At 47.5% G+C, this 25,829-nt stretch overlaps 1 protein-coding gene across 2 annotated transcripts in view; it reads right to left on the bottom strand.

Moving 5' to 3' along the window:
• Positions 1-1,660: 1,660 nt before the first annotated feature.
• The window catches only part of tanc1b (tetratricopeptide repeat, ankyrin repeat and coiled-coil containing 1b), a 78,795-nt gene continuing 54,626 nt past the window's right edge, over positions 1,661-25,829 (bottom strand). For both annotated transcript variants that reach the window (XM_076039699.1, XM_076039700.1), the window contains 17 exons: positions 25,609-25,763; positions 22,497-22,728; positions 22,214-22,380; positions 19,450-20,057; positions 17,996-18,104; positions 17,751-17,873; positions 15,449-15,685; positions 14,743-14,928; positions 13,985-14,063; positions 8,151-8,284; positions 7,906-8,029; positions 7,168-7,343; positions 6,868-7,000; positions 5,296-5,387; positions 4,912-5,058; positions 3,518-3,618; positions 1,661-3,428 (listed from right to left, as the gene is read on the bottom strand). In XM_076039699.1, coding sequence (XP_075895814.1) covers positions 1,754-3,428; positions 3,518-3,618; positions 4,912-5,058; positions 5,296-5,387; positions 6,868-7,000; positions 7,168-7,343; positions 7,906-8,029; positions 8,151-8,284; positions 13,985-14,063; positions 14,743-14,928; positions 15,449-15,685; positions 17,751-17,873; positions 17,996-18,104; positions 19,450-20,057; positions 22,214-22,380; positions 22,497-22,728; positions 25,609-25,763 — 4,478 coding nt within the window. In that variant the 3' untranslated portion in view covers positions 1,661-1,753. The remainder of the gene's footprint in view (positions 3,429-3,517; positions 3,619-4,911; positions 5,059-5,295; positions 5,388-6,867; positions 7,001-7,167; positions 7,344-7,905; positions 8,030-8,150; positions 8,285-13,984; positions 14,064-14,742; positions 14,929-15,448; positions 15,686-17,750; positions 17,874-17,995; positions 18,105-19,449; positions 20,058-22,213; positions 22,381-22,496; positions 22,729-25,608; positions 25,764-25,829) is intronic.

The raw sequence follows: 25,829 nt of genomic DNA, 5'->3' as shown, positions 1-25,829 counted from the left end.
GGGTAAACGCCCAAAGTTGAAATTTCCCCCCATAGACTTGTATTGAATTAGGGTTAACGATAAGGCTGAAGCTAGGGTTAGGGTTAGGGTTAGCTGAAATTAGGGTGAGGGTTTCGGGGTTCCTCAACTACTAGAAGCCCCAAACTTGGTGTGGCCGCTTCTTGGGGGCTCCTGATGAGAACGCAAGTGGGCCCATGTCTCTGGGACAAAGTTGAAATTTCACCCCATAGACTTGCATTGAATTAGGGTTGACGATAAAGCTGAAGCTAGGGTTAGGGTTCCTCAAGTACTAGAAGCCCCAAATTTGGCGTGGGCGCTTCTTGGGGGCTCCTGATGAAAAAACAAGTCGCCCCATGTCTCTAGGACAAAGTTGAAATTTCACCCCATAGACTTGCATTGAATTAGGGTTGACGATCAGGCTGAAGCTAGGGTTAGGGTTAGGGTTCCTCAAGTACTAGAAGCCCCAAATTTGGTGTGGGCACTTCTTGGGGGCTCCTGATGAAGCAGCAAGTGGCCCCATGTCTCTAGGACAAAGTTGATCTTTGACCCTCATAGACTTGCATTGAATTTGGCTAAGCGATAAGGCTGAAACTAGGGTTAAGTTTAGGGTTAGGGTTTCCACTCAGGCTAAAGTTGAATATAAACCTCAGCGGTGTCATGTTTCACAATAAAATCCAACAGAATTGCTGCTTTTCAGCAGTGGGTCTTTATTTCGGTCTCCAAGTGTGACTATGGCAATAATGTTCTATTACAGTATGTGGTCACAGCTAATGAAGCTCACGATACTGAAACCAAGGCGACAATTGCATTGAACGTACATATTAAAATAGAGCTGATGGCACTCGGCTTCATAACCGGGTTCCGTTTTCTATATATTTTTTTTTTTAACTCTTAGAAACTGCAATTGTAGCATGCACTTAAACTCAACATTATTAAAACTCATAAAATGTCTTAGTAGCTGTGCAAAAATAACTATATAAAATATATTGCTTTTACAATTAACCAAGCCATCGGCGCCGTAAATAAATTAAAACTTGACTGCAACAACAAGCAGATACAGAAAGGCTTCAATTGGATGTTAACAGTGATATAATGTACAAACACATTTCACAATCGCTTCTTTTAGAACCTTTAAACATCTTTTTTCAACGTCAGTTTTTTTTTGCATCAAACTCAAAATACAAGCATGAACTGGTCAGTACATTGAACATGGACCTTCGCTGAAGAGATGGAAAATATATTTATTTATAATATAAACAACATGAGGATCTCTAACATTCTCAGAACACAGGAATGCCCGTCCTTCAGACTTTCTCACACCTTCATCGAGGATTCCTCGCTCCTCCTTGTTCTCCTCTCAGCACCAACAGACGTAATGAACCCATTCGATCGACGTGTCACAAATGCAAACCCGTCCTGAAGTGACGTTGCACCGCCGACGGGTGCATGTCGTTCCAGCAGCTTGAGCTGCCTTAAAAGTGTGTCTAAAGTGCTTTCTGTCACCCTTGCGCTGACGATGAACACTTCCCCCCAAAAAACCTCCTTCAGTGCAAACGTCTCCAGCTTGGCTGAGTGACGACAGACGTATTGTGGTGTAACAGGCCGACAGAGTGTGGAGCCAACAAATTGCTCGACTACTTACAAGGCTTTAATGTGAGACTTGAGGGTTGAGGGTGGAGGGGGCAGAGGGGCAGGTGGGGTAAAACGACAAGACTTCCTGACTTCGGATCTCCTGTCAAAACCACGACGCCGGTCACACATTAGACTCTATAAACGATCGCTTTGGTTTGATGGACGGGACGTGGAGGGCGGGGTTGTCCCTGGTCAGGAGGGCGGGGTTGTCTCTGGCAAGGAGGGCGGGGTTGTCTCTGGCTAGGAGAGCAGGGTTCTCCCGGGCCAGGCCAGCCTGCTTGACCTTGCTGTCCATGAAGGCATGTGCCATCATGGCCACGGCCGGCTTGGACTCCTTGTAACAGTTGAACTTGTCGGTGAATTCCTTCGGGTGCGCGCCGTTCTGGCAGCCACCCAAGGCCGCGGCGCCAGGCGGCAGCAGTGACGGCAGCAGGGGCTTGAGCTGCTCTTGGTAGGCGGCGGTAGACGTCTTGGCGAACGAGGGTTCGTAGTCGACGGGGTGCAGCAGCTCCGCCGCTGACATGCCGCTGTGACACAGCAGCCCGTCGGACGAGTGGTTGATCCAGCTGCGGCTGCTCTGGTGGCCCTGCATGGCATACTGCTGCTGCTGCTGCTGCTGCTGCAGCTGCTGGTGGAAGCGCGCCGTCTTGTCGGTGATGCCCATGAAGGGTCTGGGCTTGTACTCGGCCGTGGGCGCCTGACTTGCGAGTTTGGTCTTGTCCGGGATCTTGGTGCGGACATCGGGTCCCAGCTTGCCGCTGTCCGACAGGCTGCTGCTGGACGCCAGGCTGCTGGTGGAGCTGGACACCCGCATGCTGCTGCTGCCGCCGCCACCTCCTCCAACGGCGCCACACAGCCCATCCTTGGCTGGGTCAGGGTGGTTCTCCTGGGGTCGGGGAACGAAGCAGCCCAAGGCATCCAGGGACGATGCTGAGTGGGCAGCCAGCCGGTCCTGCCCCGGAACCTTGGAGCTGCCGGGGGTTTGGGACGAGTGGTGGCCCTCGTTGTCGCAGATGTAACCTTTTGAAGAAGAGGAGGAGAAAGAGCCGGCGCCAACACGGTTCCCGCAAACCGGCTCGTCAGCAGGGGGCGACAGAGGGCTGATGTCGATGCCCGGGCCTGCCTTCAGCAGATGCCGGCTGGGCAGCGGACTGGACGGGCCGTACTGGGATTTGGAGCCTGAACCTCGGCCCCCTGCTGGCCCGCCACCGCATTGCATGGAGCTCATGTGCTGGTTGGTCTTGACTATCTGGGCCTGCCGGGTGGACTGCAGGACCAGGCCCTGCAGGGTCAGCGCCTCCCGGGGCTCTCGGGGGTAGCGGTGAGGAGGCGGAGGCCTGCCGGAGCCCGGAGGTAAATTGGCGGTCTGACTCTGGTGGCCTGAACTGGGCTCGGAGGGCAAGGCTCTGCTGTAGGAGAAGCTGCCGTGTGGCCAGCAGGTCTCAGCTGTCCTGTCCTGCAGCGACGCCTCTCCCTCCTCGTCCTCATCTTCCTCCTCCTCCTCTTCTTCCAGGATGTCTCGCTGTCCCTCCACACTCCTGGTCAGGCTGTGCTCCTGGAGGTCTCCCCGTCCCTCGTCCTGGTCGTCCGGGTCGGACTCGTGTCCTCCTGACGCCTGACCAGAGGTGGCAGCTGCAGTGGAGGCTGCCGCGGGACCCGCAGCAGCTCCCTTAACCTGGCTGCGCTGCATCTGCTTGCACTCGTCCTCTACTCGCGCCAGCAGACGGCGGATCTCCCGATTGTTGGGACACAGCTTGGCCGCCTCGTGCAGGTCGGCCAGGGCCGCCGTGAACTGCCTGCGGAGGAACAACAGCAGCCGTCAGAGCCCGGCCACAAAACAGGAAGTGCAGAGGCAGCGACTCGGCAGCTGTGGCCAACATCTCACCTGCTGCTCCTCTTCGCTCTCGCCCGGGCGTAGAAGGCCTCGTAGGATTTGGGCTTCAGTTCCAGCGCCTTGGTTGCAAACTCCTCGGCCATCCCAAAGTCCTAAAACGGGAGCAGAGTGAGTTGGATACAGTCAGGCAGGTGGAATCCATCACACTCGGAGTCAGAGTTTCTTTGTTCTGGAGAATATATAAATATTTCATCCCCCATGGTTGATCACCGCGATAAGAGGCAATTTAAAACTTTAATAAGTAGTTAAGTAGTTGAATGTGACCCAAGATGGGTCTTGACACTGGGAGGTACTGAAGACACCTGGCAGGCATCTCTCCTATCAGCTGCCTGTCTTCACACCAGCAGCTGGCTCTTCTCCTCCAACTGATACCGTGACTGAGAGACAAACCCTCTCCTGCTAATAGCTGTAAACGCTGCCTTCTGTAATTTTAAAACCCATTTAATGGTTAGTCTGTGAGTGCGGTGGTGGCTGCGGAGCGGGACGAAGCCCAACTGAAGTGAGCAGACAGGCTGGCACATGCAGGAAGTGAGGGTGAGAGTGAGTCTGTCGCTCACCGCCTGAACAACTAACAGGCTCTCGAGGCCTGCAAAGCATCAGGATCAGTTCAAATATTCAAAGGGAGTTCTAGTTGTAAATCTGTCTCTTTGCTTATTGCAAGTCCGAGTAAATCAGTTTAGTACACACATAAAAAAAGATATGAAAAATGGCAAATTAAGCATTGTCAAAATAGAGTGTGAGTTGTTGTACTAAATATGCATAGTGTTCTTAGTAGCTGTACAAATCAATAAAATAGAATAGATTAGAATGCCTTTATTAATCCCACATTGGGGATATTTACATAATTACAACATCAATAGTGCAAAGAGAAGAAAAACTGTATTAATGAAATTTAATTATATTAAATGTGATATATTATTATATTATATTAAGTGATATTATATATAACTGTACACTAATGTTGCTTTTATGGTAAAGTTCTCTAAACTTTACTTAGGCATATTTGGCAGTTGTAAAAAAAAAAGAGTTATTTTTATTATTATTGTTATTATTTTATTATTCATCACAAATAATTTGTTTGTCATACCTCCAGTATCACAAATACCATCCCTACACTCAACTCAGATTTTCTATAGATATATAAAATCTGATATAAAACTCCCGGTTTGGGTTGTGGTTAACAGAAATGATAACTAGGATGTTGTTATATTGTGAATTGGCAGACCTCTCATCTAAACAAGACGTTGCCCGGCAGCTTACTGCTGCACTCTAACCAGCAGCAGAGTCTGTCAGAAGTAAATTCCTCAGAGTGACAGAGAAGGATACCGGCGCAGCAGAGAGAGGAAGAGGAAGAGGAAGAGGAAGGTGTCTTTGGAGAGTCTTACGTTGGTTTTCCTACGGCAGCGGGAGAGATTAAGGTAGAGCGAGACCCTCAGGTCCTTGAATGCCTTCAGGTCATCGCCAAAGCCTTCGCGGGGAAACTTCCTCAGGGCGTACTGGTACCTCTGGGCCGCTTCCTTCATCTTTCCTTTCTGGAGGACATGGGGAGGGCAAAACACCAGATGAGGGACAGGGCAGGAAATGGGGAGGTGAGGTTGGGGAGGGTGGTTTTTAGCCTCGCCTCCCCCCTTCCCTCTCCCCTCCCTCCCCCGCTTGATTTGTCCTCTCTGCCTTTAGAACTAAATCATCCATCACGGTTTCCTCTTTTTTTTTTTTTTTTTTGTTCCGTAAGTAGCTCAGGACAAACACACTTTTCTAAATGTGCTCACCTTGTACAGCAGGTTTCCCTCCTCCATCAGCTTCTGCAGCAGAATGATCAGAATGTCAGGCTTGGACGTGGCCATGGCCCAGGCGGCGTTTCCTGAAAGGGGGTAGACAAAGAGAGACGCATTTCACCTTCGGTGTTTCTGCGGCAAACACACGCTGGCTGTATTGTCTGGATATCTGGACAAGGTAAAGTTACCTAAAGATTGTACCTGATCGGTCGTAAGGAGACGCTCTGTAGCCTTAGTTTAGTGAAGGCAGTGAAAAAAGAGGAGAGTTAGCAAGTTAGTCAGAGAGGAGGAGGAGGAGGAGGAGGAGGAGAAGAAGAAGGTCATGCACGATGCACCAGCAGGGGGCGTCATTGGTTGCGAATGACTGGACGTGGAGGTGTCGCGTGAGGAGACGCGATTACAAGTCACATAACTTGGAGCCGTTAGCGCACACAGACCGTCAACGGCTAAAAGAAGAAAATCTTAAAGTGTTCGTCCAATTACTGCGCGTTTCTTCTTTCGCCCTCGTGCGGCGGAGCGCACAGCAGATAAGCCGGGCGAGCCAGATAGCTCCTGAATGTCATTTAGGTGATAAGTCACATTCCTGAATTAGCCAAGCAGAGCAAGAGAGAGAGGAGGAGGAAGGGACGCACGCACACTCACAGAAACTAGAGAGGCTGGGAGGCAGGAATAGAAGCAGAGTTTTCCGACAACATTCCAATGTCTGGCTTTGTTTTTTGGTAAAAATTTCGACAGAGAACCCAAAAAACAAACAAACAAAAAGGAACAAACTCTTGTATGGGAGTTTAAAAAAAATGCAGAGGGATAAATGGACAACTAAAACGATTTGAAAGTCACAGACAAACTTCCCAACGGCAGAAAATCAAAATCATTGGAGTCTTTCCAGTGTTTTACTGAGTGACTCCTGTGGTCCAGGTCACCTGGTGTCCACTGATCTGGAATCCTCTAAACTAACTGCTGTCTTGGTGTTGCCATCAGAACAAACACCTTTAATATCCACAGTGTTTTCTCTTGCCTGAGCACATTGTGGAGGTTCAAAGGCATGAACGCGGTAAACAGCCAATAGGGGAGTTCTTGCCAAACCCAAACAGGAAGTGGCAGCCTGGTAAAAACAACCCTTGTGGGAAAACATGCAGTTCTCCTGCAGTTCTCCTGAGCCGTGAAAGAGACGTCCAGGGCTGAACTGAAGGTTTGCTGTGACGTTAACAATATCCATTGGTCCTCTAACGAAACTACAACTGGTTGAAAACATAGAACATGTATGTGATGCAAAGGAAAACTGATTATTTCAACACATATTTCTACACTTTGGTCGCCTTTTCCTTTAGCATCATTTGTGACTCTGGCTGTAATCTTGCATCAGAGATCCTGCAAGACTGCCAGCAGGAAATGCTGACAAGTTGCCTTTTAGATGAAGGAGGCAGTCACACATCAGTCTTTAAAAAAAGTCCTCTCAAAGGTTTATCTTCCACTGTTTTAGTCCTTGTGTGTGTGAAAGACACATTTAAATCAACGCTGGGTAAAAAAACAGACCTGGACAGCGACACCACGGAGCAGCGTGCCTACCTAGCTTGGCTCCTTTCTTCAGCAGTGTGACCACCACCGAGGTGTTCCGGCAGCCGATGGCCCGGTCCAGAGGCCTCATCCCGCTGAAGTCCACATGCTCTATCACCGCTCCTCTCTCCACCAGATACTGGACCTGCACAGGGACGATACGTATGTTATGAAGGCATTGTATTGACCGTCAGCAGCAGCAGTAGCAGCGCTAACGTCCAACGGTACGTGCCCAATAACGGCTCAGGGTTTCTATCCCATTTAGCCGACGAATGAAGGGCGGCTTTGTCTTCCTCCGCCGCCGCCACTCACAATGTCGGCGTCGCCGTAGAAGGCGGCGAGGTCCAGTGGCGTGCGTCCGTTCTTGTCCGTGTGGTCGATGACGGCGCCCCTCTCTGCCAGAAACTGCACCACGTTCTTGTGTCCCTTCAAACACGCCCAGCTCAGCGGGGTCAGTCCCTCCTTGTCCACCGAAGCCAGGGACGCACCTTTGAGAAAAACGCTCGTCGTTATCGCCACACACACACGCACGCACGACCTCGCTGTTAACTGGAGAGTCACACTGAAGGCTTTCACACACCTGATGCACAGGCAGCGAAACTACTGGAGGATTTCTGAAGCAAAATGTTCCAGTGAAGTTAAAAGAAATTTCACAGAAACTAAGGAAAAACACATTTTATTATGACTGCGACTTTTGATTGGATGCTCTGAAAGCGGGTAAAATGAAGTTGACTGCCTGTGATGAACCCTTCGCTCTCATTTTGCTTTCCAGCATAAAAATGAGAAGTTTATTTTTTGGTAGGATTTTCAGTTGGGATGGAGGAAATTTTCACTTCCGTGGCAGAAGTGCCATGGAAGTGGCACTTCTGTCAACTTTTTGCAGCATGCTACTGTGCACTGTGCATTTGAAAATACTACAATGCTGGAATAACTTTTTTGGGGACTTCACAAAAATCAGCTGTGAATAGCATATCAGCAAAAAGACCCTGATCCTTTATTCAATGAGGAGATCTGGTGCATCCAGCGCAGGTCATTCAGAACTCAGCTCACCTTTAGAAAGCAGGAACTCCACAGTGCTCAGGTGCCCCTCGCAGGCTGCTACCATCAGCAGGGTCCTGCCCTGCTTGTCACTGATGTTGATATCTGCACCATGTTGCAGCAGCAACTCGGCAATCTGATTAAAAAAACAAAAACAAACAACAACACACGCACACATAAACACATGTTAAGACAGGTTGGGTGCAGCAGAGCTGGCACGAGCTGCGCTGAGGGATGGTGGAGGAGTGTGACAGCACCTGCCAGTGTCCCTGCCTGACGGCGCAGAACAGAGGGGAGACGCCCCGCCGGTTGACCTGCTGCACCACGGCGCCCTGCTCCAGCAGGAAGTCGCACACCTCCGTCTTCCCGCGGCCGGCCGCTGCCGTCAAGGCTGCAGGGGAGGACAGACAGAGGCACGTGCACGCGTGACGTTAGGCGCTGCGACCCCAGTGTCTTGATTCATGGAGGAACACAGGGAGGGTTGAGGTGAGGCGATAACAGAGAAAATTAGAGCTCATCAGTCAAACCGGGGAGACTTTAATCGTCTGTGTGGCAATATGCCCAAAATTTCGCATATAAGTGATGTTTACATATCAGAATACTATATTCTGCTCAGAGAAAAACACAGGCGGAGGAATGCAAACTAATGCTTGATGCTAATTGAGTTTAAAACACAAAAAAAAACCAAGATATTTATTTTATGCTTATTAAACTCATTAAGTTCCTCCCTCGAGCTCCAAAAACTACAGTCGGCCAACGACGTGCAGCAACAAGTCTGACTTCAACACGGCGCTGCACTGTTGAAACAAACAATTAACCAGAATCCACTGCGAGATTCTTTTTTTTGTTAGCAAAACAAACCAAATTTGCACACAAACGGATCATTATTTCAAGTGCTGGCTGCGGTGAATCAACGCAGAGCAGCAGATGGGCTGCTGCAGCGACAGGGCTGAGACCCTCCTGTAAGCATGAGATCAGCTGAGCTCTCCTTCACCTCCAGAGGAGCCGCATCCGACTGACATCCCCCATCTGGATGAAGACTTATCGGAGCCAAGCAACCCTGCCCTCCATCTGCTTAAAATATGAATAATCATCGCACATGCGAGGGCGGCCGCAGGAAAACACAATGAGGCCCGGCGGCTAAATCTAAGTCCTGCCGCTTCAGGGATTGATTTGAGCAGGAGCCTGTGACGCTCTCGGGATCTGATTTAATATGATTAATGGCTTCTGACGCAGGATTTATCCTTTAAAAATATCCAGGTCAAATCATAAATACTATAGATATACATATACACTCCCAGTTGAAAGTTTGGACACACCCTATGAATTTAATGTCTTTTCTTTCATTCTCATGACTATTGACATTGCAGTTTCTCACTGAAGCCATCAAAACTACGCCTGAACACGCACGGAATTATGTAGGAAACAATAAAAATGTAAAATCACTCAAACACGTTTTATATTTAAGTTCCACAAAACCTTTCATCAAAAGCCTATTTAGAGTTACTGAACGTGTTTTTCGTTGCTGCATAATTACATACTATATCTTGCTCATATATTTGATGTCTTCAGCTTCTATCTGCAATGTAGAAAAGTTGTAAAGATAAAAAAAAAAAAAAAAACTGCATTAGAAGGTGAGTCCAAACTTTTGACTGGTAGTGTATATTCATTAGCGAGTTGTTGAGAAAACGCTTTTCATTCAAACCCAACTCGTGACATCAAACACGTGCGGTGGTGGTGGTGGTTGTGGTGGTGGAAGGGGAAGGGGGTGCTATTAATAACTTCACAAGCCGGCCAGAAAGAAGAGAAACGATGCACTTCATCTGCATTGGAGGAGTTCAGATCGAGCGATAAACGTGGAGCGCCGAGCTGCCAGGAATCTTCCCCTTCCCTCCGAGTGAAGTCTTGTTATTGTAAGTCTGCTTTTAACCTGCCGCCGCCTCGCTAATAAACTCGCACTATTTCATGCAAGCGTGTTTTCTTTTTCTTTTTTTTTCCCGTCCCTGCAATCCATCACGCCGCCTCAACTCTGCTGCTGGCCACCTACAGTGATGTTATGCCAGAGTTTTAAAGAGCGGGACTTTAAAAAAAAAAAAAGCCAACGTCTCCTCGTGCCTGACAACCTGAATGGCTGAAAAACTTCCCGTCAGCACTGCGACGAGCTCTGAAGGATGAGTCGTGCCAGTTCTTTGTTTGTTCTCTCCTTTCGCCCTTGTCTTCATGCAGCTTCAGCGATTTGTTTTATTCAATTTTTTTTGCCAGCTTGTAATTCCCGTTCAACAACTCGATTAGCTTTGATTTGAAAACAACCACTGGAAAAGGTTGCGGCCAATTTATACAAGACGGGCATTGATTGAAACGGTGTCCTGACTTTTATGGGCCTTGAGAAAAATACAAAAAAATAACAGGACTAAATTCAGTCAAAAAGTGTTTGTGATGTCCGGACCAAACTCAGACAACCGTCCTCCGACAAAAGAAAACGTCTCAAAAGTGGAAAGACACAGCTGTGTGTCACTGGAGGGGAGAACAAAGAGCCGACTTCTTTACAGGCACCTGAGCAAACCCACAAATAGCAGCTCCCGCTGCGCCCTCGATGCAGGCGGAGACGCTGGCATTCACTTTGTAAAAGTGAAAGAGAAACAGAGGAACCTTGTGTACAATATGACAAGAGCCCCGGAGGGGTTTTATTTTTAATGTCGAATGCACCAATTTGTCCCTGCAGTCCGAGCTGTGCAGCGCAGCGGGAAGCCATTTCCCGGTGCCCAGAGGCCACTTCAGGAAAGTGACATCAGCTTCAGCACACGGACGAACCCGGAATGCCAGCTGGAACGTTTCCCGAAATCCTTTGGATGCACCTCATGCATCCATCTGCTAAAAAAGACGTAAAAAAAAATGTGTCTAAGGAGGGGAGGAGAGCTCCACTTTCTGTCTGTCACGATCAAGCTGAGCAAGCTGAGCCTGACCTCAACCCAAACCTGGTTGGTTGGATCACACGTTGGTTGAATCGTACATCAAGAGAGAAATAGTGGGAAAAAGTGGCAAGATGAAAGGAGGAGATGTTCGAGGTGAAATCTGAGCTGCTGGTCGGGGTTACATGAGGACGACAAAAACAACAACACTATAAAGAGCCGTACGGGGAAGTCAAGACAACTTCAAAGAATATGTCAGAAAGAAAAAAAATTGTATGATCTCGAGGCAGCCGGTCAACACACATCGTACGAGTACATCTTCATTTCCTTGTAGTGTTTTTGTGCGTCTGTACTGAGGGCGTTTGGGAGAAAAGACACAGAAACACTTCCAAGGCTTCAACTGCTGCCTTCAACAAATTAGGAAATCCGACTGCTTTCATGTTGAACCCTAAAACGGGGACGACGTCCAGATGAGAATGTTTGGTGGGACTCAATTTAACGTTGGACTGGACTTGAAACTCCACTGAGGAACGGAGAGCGAACAGAGAGCGAACAGAGATCGAGCGTCTCGTCCTGAGCTGCTCCGAGGTCAAGACCCGCACGGCGGCCGGCTGGTCTGAGAAACATAATCAAAGCCGAGTTGTGTAACTCTTCTCGGGTTTCACGACAACAACCTCTGGCAGATGGTGTGCGGCAGCGTCGCGGGCGCTCGTTTGCGTCGACGACGACGACAACAACAACAACAACAACAAGGAGCGGCAGCAAGAGGGAAAACGAGCAATAAAAAAAAAACATTCCACCCGCAGCAGTAACTGCTGCTGAGGTGCAATGATATCTTTTTTCCTTCTTCTTCTTCCGACAGACGACGCCGACTGGAACTGGCTGCTTTCATGCAATGTGTCCACAACTCTGGGTAGTTAAACTACCTTCCTCTGCATAAGCAGGGGAGCGGCGACGTCCTGGGAGGGGATTTTAAAAGACAAAGTACACACAGACGTGGAATAGGAAACGGCCACTGTCTAAATAAAGGAGCGCGCTGGCCATATTTGCATTGAGAAGTAATAGCGCCTCCACCCCTCCCCCGCTCTAAACGCTGGCGGAGGCCCCGGCCGTTATCAGATAATTATTTGGGAGATGAATGGCCGGGTTTCAGAGGTACAGCAGCCCGGTGGTGCTGGTGCTGGTGCGGGTGGTGTTTGGTATTCTGTGCTGCAGGAGCTCCGGCTGCTACCTGGACACGTTATTAAAAATCTGCACGGCGAGCCAGAGGAGAAGGATCTAAAGGCGGATCAGCTTGTTGCAAATCGCCGCCGGTGTTTGCTGTACAGCCGTGAGATAAACACGATGGGAGGTTCTGTTCGCCAGCGACGTGACGCATCGTCAACCCGCAATGGTCGCGGCTGTGATGAGCGCAGACACATTTTGACAAAACGTCGCCGCTTTTTCCCTCGGCCAGCGGGGAATCAATATTTGATAGTGTCGGGAGACACACAAGGCTGCAGTTTAACATCCACTTAGTGAACTGAGAGCCAGAGGTGGGAAGTAAAGAAGTACAAATACTTTGTTACAGTAGATTTTTCAGGTATCTGTACTTTACTCGTGTATTTATTTTACGGTCGACTTTTTGACTTTTACTTCCTCATTTGTACACAAATGTGTGTACTTTTTACTCCTTGCATTGGGAAAACATGCTTGTTGCTGCTGTGTTTAAAAGTGTTCAAAGTAATTAATATATTTAGTAGTTTTAGTTACTTGAAGTGGAGCTATTTGACTTATGCTGTTGTGTAGTTTAATATAAAACTGGATCATATTTTAGAGGGAGATTATTCTAGAGTACCTCAGCTTCGGGTGGTTTTAGTCCAGGGAAAAATAAAAATGCGGAAAACAAGATTGCTTATTATAATTAAAAGTGTAAACATCAATCAACATCCTCATGCAAGACCTCTGGTCTGCTCAGTTTTTCATTTTTGCAAAATTATCAACAAATGTATTGTTTCATTAATGGCCACAAAATATATATTACTTTTCATTTAAGTAAATTTAAGAACCTGCATTTTCTTACTTGAGTAAAGGAGTTGAATCAGTGCTTGTACTTTTACTGAATGTGAATACTTTTGCCACCTTTGCTGAGAGAGTGAAAGACTGGCGAGAGGAGGTGAAGATGCCGTTATTTGCAGACAGGGAGCGGAGGGGTTGGGGGTGGTGGTGGTGGAGGGGGGCAGGGTTCAAAGAGTTCAGAACAAGACTCTCATATCAGAGGAGGGAGAGAGAGAGATAAAAAAAAATAAAAAAAAGTTTGACAAAGTCCTGTTGGGACAAAAGGACGACTCAGTGTCCTGGGGCTGGAACGAGGTCTGGAGCTCTGCAGCTCTGCAGCGCTCCCCCTGCTAGCAGGCTGGCCTACTTTACAGCTGCAGCCTCTAAATCAAGTGGACCTACCTCTGACACACTCACACAAAAGAGACTATTATTACTCAACTGATGCCCATCTAATCTTCTCCGCTATCAAAGCGTCAAACACAGTGGACGGATAAGGAGAGGTGGACATCTTGAACATCTTCAGCAGTGGATCACTTGTCTGTTAAAGTCATTTTTTATGGTCTGAGGAGCAATGAGTTCAGCTGTGTTGGTTAAGAAATGTATTTATTTGTTAATTTCTTTCTTTAGATTTTTCAGATGTGGGTTGTTCCCACCACTTAAAAGAACGATGAGCAACAAAAACAAAAAAATTGCAGATGAAAGCGTGTGCAGACTGTATTATTAACGAAGAAACACAAACTAACCAAAGAGAAACATCTCAGGGGGGGTGATGGGGAGGGAAAAGAAGCAAGTGAAAATCCATAATCTTACTCTGCAGAGACACATCTGAGAATCATGACCGGCAGTAAATACAACAGATGGAACTTCAAAAGGGAGACAGAGGCAAAAATCCACAAGCATGATGGAAATAAATTGCAAACTCTGGAGCAGAAACCCACATGAAGGAATAAAAATAGGTGAATGGGAAAATATGGACCAGAGTTTGTTAAGTACTGCACGCACATTTTAGGGCAGGCAGCATCTGCATCGGGAAGCATTTGTGTGCAGCGGGAGACCTGGGAGCTGCTGCACTGAATGCTAAGCCAGCAGAGAGGTAACATTAGTGGGCCGTGTGATGCAAAATAATGGATAAAAACACGTACCTGTCTCCCCCCACAGAGTGTCGTGGCTATCAAGCTGCACCTCGTGCTCGTTCTTTAATGCCAGCAAGCCCTTCACAACCTGCCAAAGCACAAACTCAGATTAATGGCGAGTCACCGAATGCACCTTCCAAGACCTGTGGGAAAACAATAAGAGAAAAACAAAGTTTGTGTGCAGAATAACAAACAAAGAAACATCAATTCCTGGGTAAATTATCCTACAGTAAGTGAATTCCTGCAGACTGGAGAGCAGCTGCTGCGACGCTCCGTGAGTCCGGGCTGATTAATAGGTAGATTTTTAACCGGGTTCCTCTCCAGACGAGGGCCGGGCCGCTGGTCTTGGCTCAGCCTTGTTATTCTGAGCTTGGCCCGAGGCCTCCATTCCAGCTAATGAGGGAGCCAAAGTTAAACCTTGAGAGTCTGTATCTCACCTGGGCAGCTGCGGGTGCTGCATTAGCGATCAATTCCAGAATTACACCTTTAGACCTACAAGGCCGAGTTACATTTTGAAGCCAAAGTTATCGTCGCTGAGAACAAGCTGTGCTCGGAATTTATCTGATCTCCTGTCCGTGCTTTGCAAATCTCGCCCGAGAATCATTTTCTTGAGCTTGATCCCTGAGCTTGAGTGTCTTTATAAAAATCTTAGTGGGTATACATTTTCTTCTCTTTCTACAAGGAGGCTGCGCAAGGTTGATTTCAGGCACAGTGAAGCATGTGCATGCGTGTGTGTGAGTGAGTGAGTGAGTGTGTGTCAGTCAGACCTGCGTGTGTCCCATGCTGGAGGCTGCAATGAAAGCCTGCTGCAGAGCTTTGTTCTTCAGAGCGCAGTCCTGCTGATGTCCCTCGGCGCTCCATTCCAGATCCAGCAGGTACTGGATAATCTCCGAGTGTCCACGCAGAGCGGCGTGGACCAGCGAGGACTGGCCGCTCTTATCCACGTGGTCGACCTGGAGGACGCGCAATGAGAAGTGGTCACGTCTATTGAGACGAGACAAACCGAAACTACAGAATGTATGAAACTCCAAAACCTGTGGTAACAGGGATGTTGAAAGGTCCTGCGTTCAACTCCTGAGGTGTCAGTGATACCGCAGCTTGCTCCAACTTTCAGAACGAGCAAGTTAAAGCACAAGGTACTGCCATGGATCCCTTTGTGATGTCATAAAGGGCTTTTTTTTTTTTTTTTTTAAGGCCGAAAGTCATTGTTACTTACTCATTTGGGCCAAATATGTGGAAGCTACAACACTGAATAACCTTCAGCAGGACGCTCACATGTTCTTGAGGCAGGCTGCAAACAGAGGGCTAAATCTGCTATCCTGAGTTTTGAATGAAGCTAAAATACAAGCTACCTTTCCACAGATGTATTTTTTTTGCAGCGCTACTAAAGCTGCTAGAACGTCTCTGTAGTTCGAACCAGTATCGCAGTCACGTTTAATAAGTCCTACGGGTCTTAGCAGGGCCCCTCCTCACCTTGGCCCCTCGCTTGCAGAGCAGCACGACGAGTCCCAAGTGTCCCGCGGCGGCCGAGAAGCACAGGGGGCTCATGCCGTTTTCGGACACCACGTCAACGCTAGCGCCGAACTCCAGCAGCAGGGCGGCGATCTCCTGGTGGCCGAGGTGACACTGGACGCACAGCACCGGGGCGTTGCTCAGCACCTCCGTGCGGTAGTTGACATTGGCCCCTCCGAGCATCAGCAGGCGACTGACCTGGTTGAGGGGGGAGGGGAACGCAAACAGAGACAGCGGTGTTGGACAAAATGACTGTGATGCTGGTTCAAGGTGACACATTTTACTGTGCCAAACAAGACACTGTAGTATTATAATAGTTTTGTAGCTATGATCTGGTACATGAAATGGAGAAAGAATAAAATCTAAACATTTTATTTGACATTTTCAATATTTAAGGAAAAGCTAAAATATTGCATGAGTGGAGAAAAGCAAATTAACGATATATTTGAGGTTAAATTGAAACGTTTGTTAGACGACGTGATGAATAATTTGCACAGATTTGTGGATTAAGAACGAAATGGCATTTGAAGTAAAGGACAGCAAGAGCTATTATCCAGGGGTGAACAGGTTTAGCCATTATCAGGTTTTCAAGTATTAAACAGCACCTTTTATGACTTTATTATTTTTTTTTTTTTACACAGTGCCGAGGTCTTCAAATGCACGGCGATTTCCACTCGTTCCGAGCTTGCTTTTTCAGAGCCTCGCCCATCACTCTCCAACCCATTCTTGAGATTTTTCTCCGAGCAAAGGTCACCCACGAAATGAAGTGGTCACATTCTGCCGAGAGCAATTACTAAGTGTGCTATTCTCTTCCAGGATGAGGGAATCAATCACAAGAAGTGGAGTCCAACAGGACCGCCGAGCCAAATGAGTATCCGATGACAGGAAATGAAACTGTGCGCTATTTGTTGGATTCACTGTGAAGTCAATTAGCAGCAATTCTCTGTTTTTCCCCCCGAGGAGAGAACAAGGTCACTCTGCAAATGTCTCTTTGAATGATGCTGCGACACTTGAGTGAGTCATACTTCAGTCTGATTGCTCTCAAAAAGACAATGGTGAGTATGAAACACTGAAGACCTGAAACATTTTTTTAAGAAACAGTAATTTAGCTTCAACTTAGAATACATTAATGCCCATCCTGAAAACAAATGCAGTAGGCAGAGTAGTGGAACTGTTAATTTTCAGATCTAAATTTCATATAATTCATCAAGGGCATCTAGGGGAACGGCACCTAATGATCTTTAATTACGTTGTCAAGATTAATTATCTTAACTTGATAAACCATCATAAAAACTGCATATTTAGCCCTTTGTTTATAGCCATCCATGTCCTGCTAAAACTGATGCTTCGTTGGACTTTCTGCCTGCCCATGATGTGGAAGTAATACACATGGAATAACTTCAACATTGTATCACACTGACTCCCACCTCAATCGATGTCTATATGGTGAAGACTGTCTCTTTATCTGACCTTCTGTCCTTTATTGATCCTGTCCAACCTTTTAACTCCACAAACCCTTTCCCTTCATACTGGTACACACTGGATCAATATCCTGGACCACAATCTGCCCACTGTCTCACGCATAAACGTCTCATCATTCTCTCAGCCTGTTTGTTTTGCCTCAGAGCTGCCTTTATTCTCTGAGCCTCATTTCTGACAATTTGAACACTCCGAATGCTTGTTCACTAACTCACTGTGGCCCTCCGTCTCAATAAGGCTCCCAAACAAAAGGGTGTCTGAGGAGAGACAGCTCCTACAAACAAGTCTGAATGTGTTTGCAAGAAATGAATCAAACGCTAATCATAACACCTATCTAGTCTTACATCTTTTTTTTAAATTGGTTTTTCGTCTTCATTAAATTGAAAAACCAATACAGATATAACAAACATTAAAAAATAACAGTTATCTAGATGTATTTAAAAAAAGCGCTGTACTTTGTACTTTGTGCCTTTGTGAGAATGGAACTGCTTTCACACATGTGCACTAGGCAGCGCTGAGGCAAGTTGATGAATCAATGTGAGCAAGATAAATCAGTCAAGCCTGTGATGACCACACCGATCAAGAGTTTCTTGGTGTAAAGCTCTATTTGTATCCGCAACTCGTGAAGAAGAAGAAGAAGTAGCACAGAACAGTCCTGGACTTTTTTTTATGGGTGCTAAAAGTGTTCCAGGAGGACTCTGGAGGATGTTAAATCTCAATACAAACATATCAGCGATGTGATCTGAGCGCGTTAGATGCAGTTTTTTTGAAAAATGTCTCTTACCTTGACGTTGGGCGTGTAGAGATTGCGGAGGGAAGCCAAGGCTGCAGAGAGACCGTCGGCGCTGCTGCTTATCCACAACGCCTGCAGGACGCTGGATGACACGCCTGTTTTCTTACTCAGACCCTGTTTGCACACAAATAAACACACAAACAGGGTGAAACAGCAGTCAGTGTACCTTACCTCGCGCTGAACTCCACTCTAACAATACGTTACACTTGGACGTCAATGCCGCCGCAACCCTTTACCTTGAAGATGTGCGCTTTGAGGATGTGATGTCCCAGTTCCATAGTCTGCTGCCGATTCAGCTTCCCCTCTTGGCGGGAGAGCATGAAAGCCATGAGAGCGTGTCCAGTCCTGAGGTAGAAACAAAAGCGGAGAGACTTTTGCTTTGTCACAGAGAATCCACCTGGGTGCCGAGCGACGAGAGCGCCGTCTCCTTCCCTCCCTACACCTTGGCACTCTGGCATTAATTGCCGCTGCCTGTGCAGAACATCATTAAAAGTACATGCATGACTGCAGATCAATTTGATATGTTTAAAAAATGTCTCTCTGCTTCGTGCCCAGGGACGCAAACACACACCCACAGTGCTGCAACCACTTTTGTCTGCATGTGCATTTGCTGTGCCAGACAGACACAGCTTTTTTTTCTTCCTTTTTTTAATAAATGACAGAGTTGGCAGGCTGTGAATGACCAGAATATGAAGTTCAGATTTGGTCCACTTCCACAGACGGCGCCGTGCGTGAGCAGAGGTGACGCTGCCAGGCAACAGGGAAGACAAAGAGCGAGTCAAGTGACATCAGCTGATTTATTAAGCCTCGATGACTGAAGTCTCTAATGTCGGCGTGATTGCTCTGAATTACAAGTGGCCAAAGGCTAAAAAACAGATACGCCTGTCGAATGGAGTCTGACACACCTGCCTGGGAGTGACGATACTTTTCTAGGGAGTGCAGCCAGACGAGTCCACACAGTCTACTTCCTGGGAACTGTTTCAAAGAATAATTTCCACCTTAGAAAATCTCCCAAACTGCAAAGTTTGTTTTTTTGCTTTGTTTTTTTAATAGAGGGGGGGGGGTGGATGAAATGATAACAACTCCTGGAATCTCACAAAGCTCATTTCCTCCCGGACTTGGAGATGAGTCATGCTTTAGTTATCGATTGTAACACTGTCTGATTTTCGTTTTTACTCGACGTCCCTCTTGTCAGTTTTCGTGATTGTCCCGCCAATAATAAATGAGGGGGTTCGGGACCACACTGAGTTCTTTAAACGCAGACTCTGATGCGCTCAGGGAGCAGGAAAAAACATTCTTGCAATCAACAACCACCAATCTCTTTTTGACTACAATCACGCTTCATCTGCCGCTATATAATTATCATCACAGTGTATGGCGTGTTTGAGGCATAACTTTACTGTTGCATGAGAGAACTGAGGAGATGAACCGCCGGCATGTGATTCCTGTAAAGGCAGCCGGCAACCTTAAAGGTTCAGTGGGAAATCCGTTGTCTGATTTGTGATTTTTCTAGCAGTAAAAGCTTAACATACAGCCCATAAATACATAAATAAAAAGTAATTTGGTTTTCCTGCCGATAGAACGGTTCTTATATGTATGTAGGGTTGGTAGTTCGCTGCCATCTCACACTGCTGCTAAATTGCCGCACCCCCACCCCCCCCACACCCCCACGAGGGGCAGAAACACTAACCTGGGGTCGCAGAGGAAGTCGGTGCTCTCGCCGTCGGCCCTCCAGACAAGCCACTCGCGGAAGGACGGGTGGCAGAACATGCGTGTCTTGTCCCGCCGGCGGATGAGGAAGCAGGAGAGCAGCTCCACGCGCTGCTGGAAGTCCTCCCACGGCAGCTCGCCGCGCGCGAAGCCGGCGTTGACGGCCTGGAAGAGCTGCTCGTCGGTCAGCGGGTGCAGCGAGGCCAGCGCCACGTTGAGGACGGGCAGTGAGCGCTCGAAGGCCGACTTGGTCATGAACTTCATGTTGCACTGCAGCTGGTAGAGCTCCGAGACGGAGACGGGCACCACCTTGTAGCTGGCGCTCTTGATCACCAGGTGGCCCCGCTCCAGCAGGTCCAGGGTCAGCTTGAGGTACAGGTAGGAGCCCTGGCTGCGGGAGACCAGGTGGCTGCTCAGCTTGCCCACTGTGAGTGGGTCGGCCTTGCCGTTGAGGCTGATGTTGCTCATGATGTCCTTGCTGCCGTTGACGCGGTACTGGATGTACGCGTTGAGGTCGCTACTGATCTCCTTGTTGTCGGCGAAGTCGTCCAGGGAGATCTTGGAGATGGGCAGGAGGCTGGCGATCTCCTTGAGGAAGAGGAGGAGCAGCGTAGACAACGTTACATGCGGGTTTGGTGGATTCTGTTTTCCGGCCTTTCCATCTTTCCTCTTTTTTTTTTTTAGCTGCCGCCGGGTTTCCCGACGCGCTCTCACGCCATAATTTACAACCGACACTCGAGATCCATTCTACCAAAAAACACTGTGAAACAAGCACCCTTCCAAGCTGCCGTACCAGATCAAACAACTGCCACTGTGGGAAATGTTTCCAGTTGAAACCAAAAAAACCATCTTAGCGACTGCACGACTCTGCAGATAAAAACAAAAAACAATCAGACGGCGGTTTACATTCAAGCCTGACCAGCCTCGTCACTGCACACAATACTCTGAAGGAATGTAATGAAAGTGTAGTGTATCCTACACATATACATTACAAATAATCTTTTCCTTGTCACAACCCGATACATCCATCAGCCACAGTGCAACTCGATCCCCCCGATAGCCTCAAGCTGAGACCAGGAAGAAGAAGAAGAAGGCGAGGAGGAGGGCGGGTGAGATTTCACTCCTATTTCATACTTGATATTTCTTTCATTTCCAACTTGAAGAGCTGTTCTCTCTCTCTGCCCACTACCACAGTGTCAGGCCGTCCACAAAAAGGAAAGTCTTGCTTTGTTACATTCCAAACCAATTACCCCTCTCGTGAAAGCCAAACGATCTCCCACAGCAAGTCTGAACAGATGCTGACTTACTGAGCACGTGCGAAAGCTATGTCGGGTGCACTGTGGTAGACTTTCCCTCTTGAGTATCATGCTGTAGACCAGGCATGGGCAAACTACGACCCGGGGGCCAAATGCGTCCCGTTTAGCTTTTGAATCCGGCCCGCCACTTAGACACTTCTAGATACTTCTAAACAGCTCTAATGAGCTAATTGGGATTATTTTGCCTTGGCATTAATTTGCTGAAATTCCCTTGAGGTGTTTGTGGAAGGACACAAAGGCCTGGCTGGACCAGACAGTTTAACTAGCAGATGGGGGAAGGAGCCCTGGAGTGGCAGGTGTTCCGAGGGTGTAATAACGGTGGTGTGGTGGCGGCGGGAGGTGCAGGCAGTCAACAGTGACACTTCCAACACGGGTCTGAGCCAGGGCTCACATTTCAATCTGTGTCCTGGAGGCTGCAGAAATCAATGCGCTTTAATCCTCCAAACCTCAGCATGACTGAGGGTGCAGAAACATTTCCTCGGCCAGATAAGACCTTTCTGCACCTCACCACGGCAAGAAATCACACACACACACGCAGACACACACAAATACACAGAGCATGCAAAAGTGTGTATCAAAATAAGCGGCAAGTCCCTGAACTGGAAAAATCACAGTCAACAAGATTCATTGGAAATTATCTCTGTGCATTGTTTTTTTTTTTTTTTTTTTTTTCCATTTCTTCAGGAAGCCGTGATGATCCTGACGCTACATCCTGAGTTTCCCACTGATTCTAACTGGCTGTAATGTGGTTAACTAGACAAAGATTTCAAATCTTTCAATCAGACATTCAATCAGAGAACCACCTAAAGTCACTTTCAAATAATTAATTCAAGCAAATTGGATTGTGTGCAGTCGGCTGAGACTTCTAGGAGCCCCCCCCCCAAAAAAAAATATCTCAACAAATTAAATAACTCACACAGCAGCGTAGTACAAAATGTCTTTGTTTCAATTTATCATCCAAGAAGCTTCAACATGAACCAAATCGGTCTGTGGTCCGCTGAGGACTGACAGTCTGGCTGCAGCATAAATTAATTTTGAATTGCGGGGTGTCAGTCTGATACCACAATGTAACTCTGGACTCCCAAGTCTCATCTCCACAAAGCAGATCAGTTTGTCAGACAGCTGCCGCAGTTTCCAGCGTGAGTTCATCACAGGTCACTGACAACCTTGTAACCGGTCGACTTGGTGTCACTTCCTGCTCGGAGCCTGTCAGCTCCCAGTGACTGACTGCTGCTTTCTCACCGAGCTGCCTTGATTCGCAGGTCACTGACGATTCAGTCCCTACTTGAACAGATTCAGCTGACAAAAAGACTGTTTGGTGCTCTGAGTTTGACAACTATAAGTAAGAGAACTATAGTTCTAAGACTGTTCTGGAGGAAAAAAAAAACCCTTAAAGTGCATTTGTGGCAGTAACCAGCTCTTCCTCACCAGTAAATTGACCCGGACGGTGACCACCAGCTTCAGCCAGGGGGGGAACTTGGCAATTATCTTGGTGATGAAGGACGCAATCGTGTCTCCGTAGTCGGGCTTGTGGAACTCGGCCTCGTTCAGCCCATCGATCAAGATGATGTGGTCTTCCTCGGGGATCTTCCGCTCTGCAAATAGAAAAAAAAAAAAAAAAAGCTTACCGACAGCGTTCCTGCGACACGTTGGGCTCAAAAAATTCATCACGACAGCTTTTTATTAGATTCAGATTTTTTTTTTTTTTTACCTTTCCGAAGGTTGGCGAGCGGCTCCAGGATGCCCCTTCTGAAAGCTGCCATGGGGTCCTGCACGCAGGAGCGCAAACTGAGCATGCTCTGGAGGTGGGGCTCCTTCAGCAGCAACTCCCGGTATGCCATGAGCTGGTGCGCCCTGCACAGCAGGGCGGCGATGCTGTGTACAAACTCCGGCACGAGGCACGTGTACGTGTTGTCCGCCTGGCAGTAGTGGTAGGCCACAACCTGGAAGACAGAGGCACAGAACGGTTATTAAAGCACCGAGACACATCAGGGGGCTTCAATTAATTTCAGTCAAAGCAGTTGAAAAAAACGTAGAACGAAACTGTCAATTGTCAATCCTTGTGCTGTTAAAAAAAAAACAAACAACCAGGTCAATAAATACACAAGCATTTGATGTCTTTTTAGAGATGTGAGATAACACAACAAGCTCTGAATCAACGTGTCTGCTGAAGTTCTGAAATGATCATCCAGCCACTGGAGAAAAACAGCCTCTTTAGCTCTCTGTTTACATGAAACTCTGTTTTAAGCTTGCTGTTAGGAATGCCTGGCTTGTACCTCCCACATATTTCTGGGAGGCAGCTGTGACTGAGGAGGTCTCAGAGGTTGGAACAGACACTGGGCTGCCCCTCTAGGATCTCAAAGGCCCGATATCCAGAACTCACGCTTTCTGAAAAGCGGTGCTAGGGAAAAGAGAGAAACTCTACATTCTTTTTTTCCTGAGTTCACTGATGGGCCACAGACACAATTTTATTGTGTCGGAAATTAGAAAATGTAATTTAGGTGGAACAACGGCTCTGTAGCCAACGGCACGTGGTGGTAACATGAACTTCTGGCCTCCTGAAGTTCAGCTTTGCGTGCAAAGCTAAAAGGCAATCAGTCACAGACGGCGGTGGGCCAGAGAGCATTTAGCAAAGACAAGTGAACGCAGCAGGGAAGCACAAATACAATCAAAAGTTTCGAGATGCAAAAAAAGATAAAATGAACAGGCTTGGTGCACCACATTTAATGTAATTTTATCTGTTCCACATATCGGGACAGAGCAATTGAAGTGGTTCTCAACCCATCTTCATCTTGTGCTCTTATGAGGAATAAGCTGCTGAGAAATGATTTGAAAAAGAACAGCGTCACAGCAAGGAAGCAGACGCCAAAACACAACGAGCAGGAAAAAAGTGAAGGGCCCAGTGGCGTCTGTGTTATTCGAGCACTTTTAATTCAGTGATGAAAAAAGGGGCTGAGGGTTGGACAGCTGAACGTGGCTGCAGCCGTCACACATCACATCACAGGAACACAGGCCACGTGAGCGTGCCTGCTGGAAAACAGTCCTCACGAAAAAGGGCTTTGGTAGATATTCAGAGGAGCGTCGCAGGTTTAAATCAATGAGCTGTGCGCCACATGGCGGCATCAAGTCTTTCCACTTGCATCAGCGCAGCGGTTTTTCCCCCGGCCACATTTCTGCACTGAGGCTGAGAGGTCGCGTAAGTAGCGTTTAAAAGAAAAGGAATGCAGGGAATCAACTGCACACTTGCTACCCAGTGATAGAATTACTGAGCTCTCGACCGAACAAATGCAATATTCCGTGCAGGGTGATTGTCTTTTTATTGCTTCTGTCTACTTTCACTGAAACTTCGGCGTCGGAGCCTCGCAACTACACCGCTGCAGTGAAGACTTTGGGAAGGTCAAGATCAATAGCGAGAAGTTATGTGTCTGCAGCCTCCCGTAAGATCCCCAGTCAGTGTGATTTAACAAGAGTGTTACCTGCATCTCAGTTTGATGAGTTGGCAGCGCTGCTAGCCCCAGGGCTACAAGCCGGCTTACGTGATTTTAGCATTCTGATTGTGATCTTGTGATAATGATGCGATCAAAAGCGACACAGAAGTCTGTAAATGTTCAAGCATTTTTCCTGTCAGAACCTGCAACCGAAATTAACCGCAACACAACTCAACTTGCAGCAGCAGCCTCAAGCGGAGACGAGGATGATAAAGGGCTTGGAGAGCTTCTTCATGGCTCCTCAAATCTAGAGCTTAATTAGTTATTTTACTCTTCGACGCCAATGTTGACATATCCTGGTGATGCACCGATGTAAAGATGAACCACAGTTGCGTTTTGGAAGCTGATCAATATACATTTTTTTTTTTTACGCCCTTTATTTCCTGTTTCCTCGTTTTGCAGATAAAAGAAGACATGAAGGCAGAAGTCAGGATCTGAACCAGATGAAATACATTAAACAAAACACAACGTAAATCCTGTTTTTGAACCACAAGGTGCTTATTCCTCCTGTTTGCCAGCTGAAAGAACCCAATCATCAAGTTTTTGACTATTTTAGATGAAAAGAAATCTGATGTACTTGTACTTGACTTCTCAGTGACAAATGAGAGCCAGAGGAGACAGGGTGAGATCTTTTGTAGTTGGCGACTGTAGCATTGCTCAAATTCTGATGTGATAATACACGCCGAAAAAAATGCAATTCACAAATCTAACAGAGGAAAAATAAAAAATCATCAGCTGAAAATGGCAAGTCGTTACCCTCGACGTGCACCGTCTCAGCTCAGTCACAGAGTTAACACAAACTAAGCTCTTATCTCAAGTTTGTGGACACCGACGCTGACAACTCGGGTTCTGGGGTTCGCTGAGCCAAACCTTTGCTTCTCGAATCAATCTGCCATATTAATGGTCTCTGAACGGACCGACGGTGGCGCCATCGATCACCGTGTCAGCGGACTGCCCAGGACGGCCATATTTCACAGTGTGGATCTCCAGCAAACAAATATCAACAACCGTAAATCACTCGCAAAACACATTTGAACATAAATCTACTCGGCGGAGTCAATTTGGGGTCTTCTGCGGTGCATTTCTGGAATACTAAAACTCATCACGCCATATAAATCCTTGTAATGAAGGCGCCACTCAATAGGGAGGGGGTCTAAAGAACCTGTCTGAAAATTCTACATAGACTTCGGACAGTCGGGGGGACGAGCTGACAAATTCAAAAGGCTTTACAGACGTCTTCAGAATGAACATACAGCCGAATGAATTAGGTGAAATGAATCCTCCCTTCTACCTCACAGCTTCCTCTGACAGCCGACAGGCAGGCTTTAGTCGTACCTTTGCGGCCAGGCGTTTGACAGCCTCCTCCCTCCGTCGCTGCACCTCGGGGGTCCCCGGGCAGCTGCCCGTCCTCAGCGTGTTGTTAGCGCTGGACGGCGGGGTTGGCTGCGGCGGCTGGCTGAGGGGGAGCTCTGCACTCGCTCCTCCAGCACCTGGAAAAACCAAACAGATGGAAGGAAATTTTTTTTTTTTTTGAAAATGAGCAGATGAAGACATAT

The sequence above is a fragment of the Nelusetta ayraudi genome, unplaced genomic scaffold, assembly GCF_046127955.1.
Source record: "Nelusetta ayraudi isolate G7.1 ecotype Tasmania unplaced genomic scaffold, CSIRO-AGI_Nayr_v1 ptg000060l, whole genome shotgun sequence".
Classification (NCBI taxonomy): domain Eukaryota; kingdom Metazoa; phylum Chordata; class Actinopteri; order Tetraodontiformes; family Monacanthidae; genus Nelusetta; species Nelusetta ayraudi.
The sequence above is the reverse complement of the archived record's forward strand: the minus strand, read 5'-3'. Positions and strand labels throughout refer to the sequence as shown.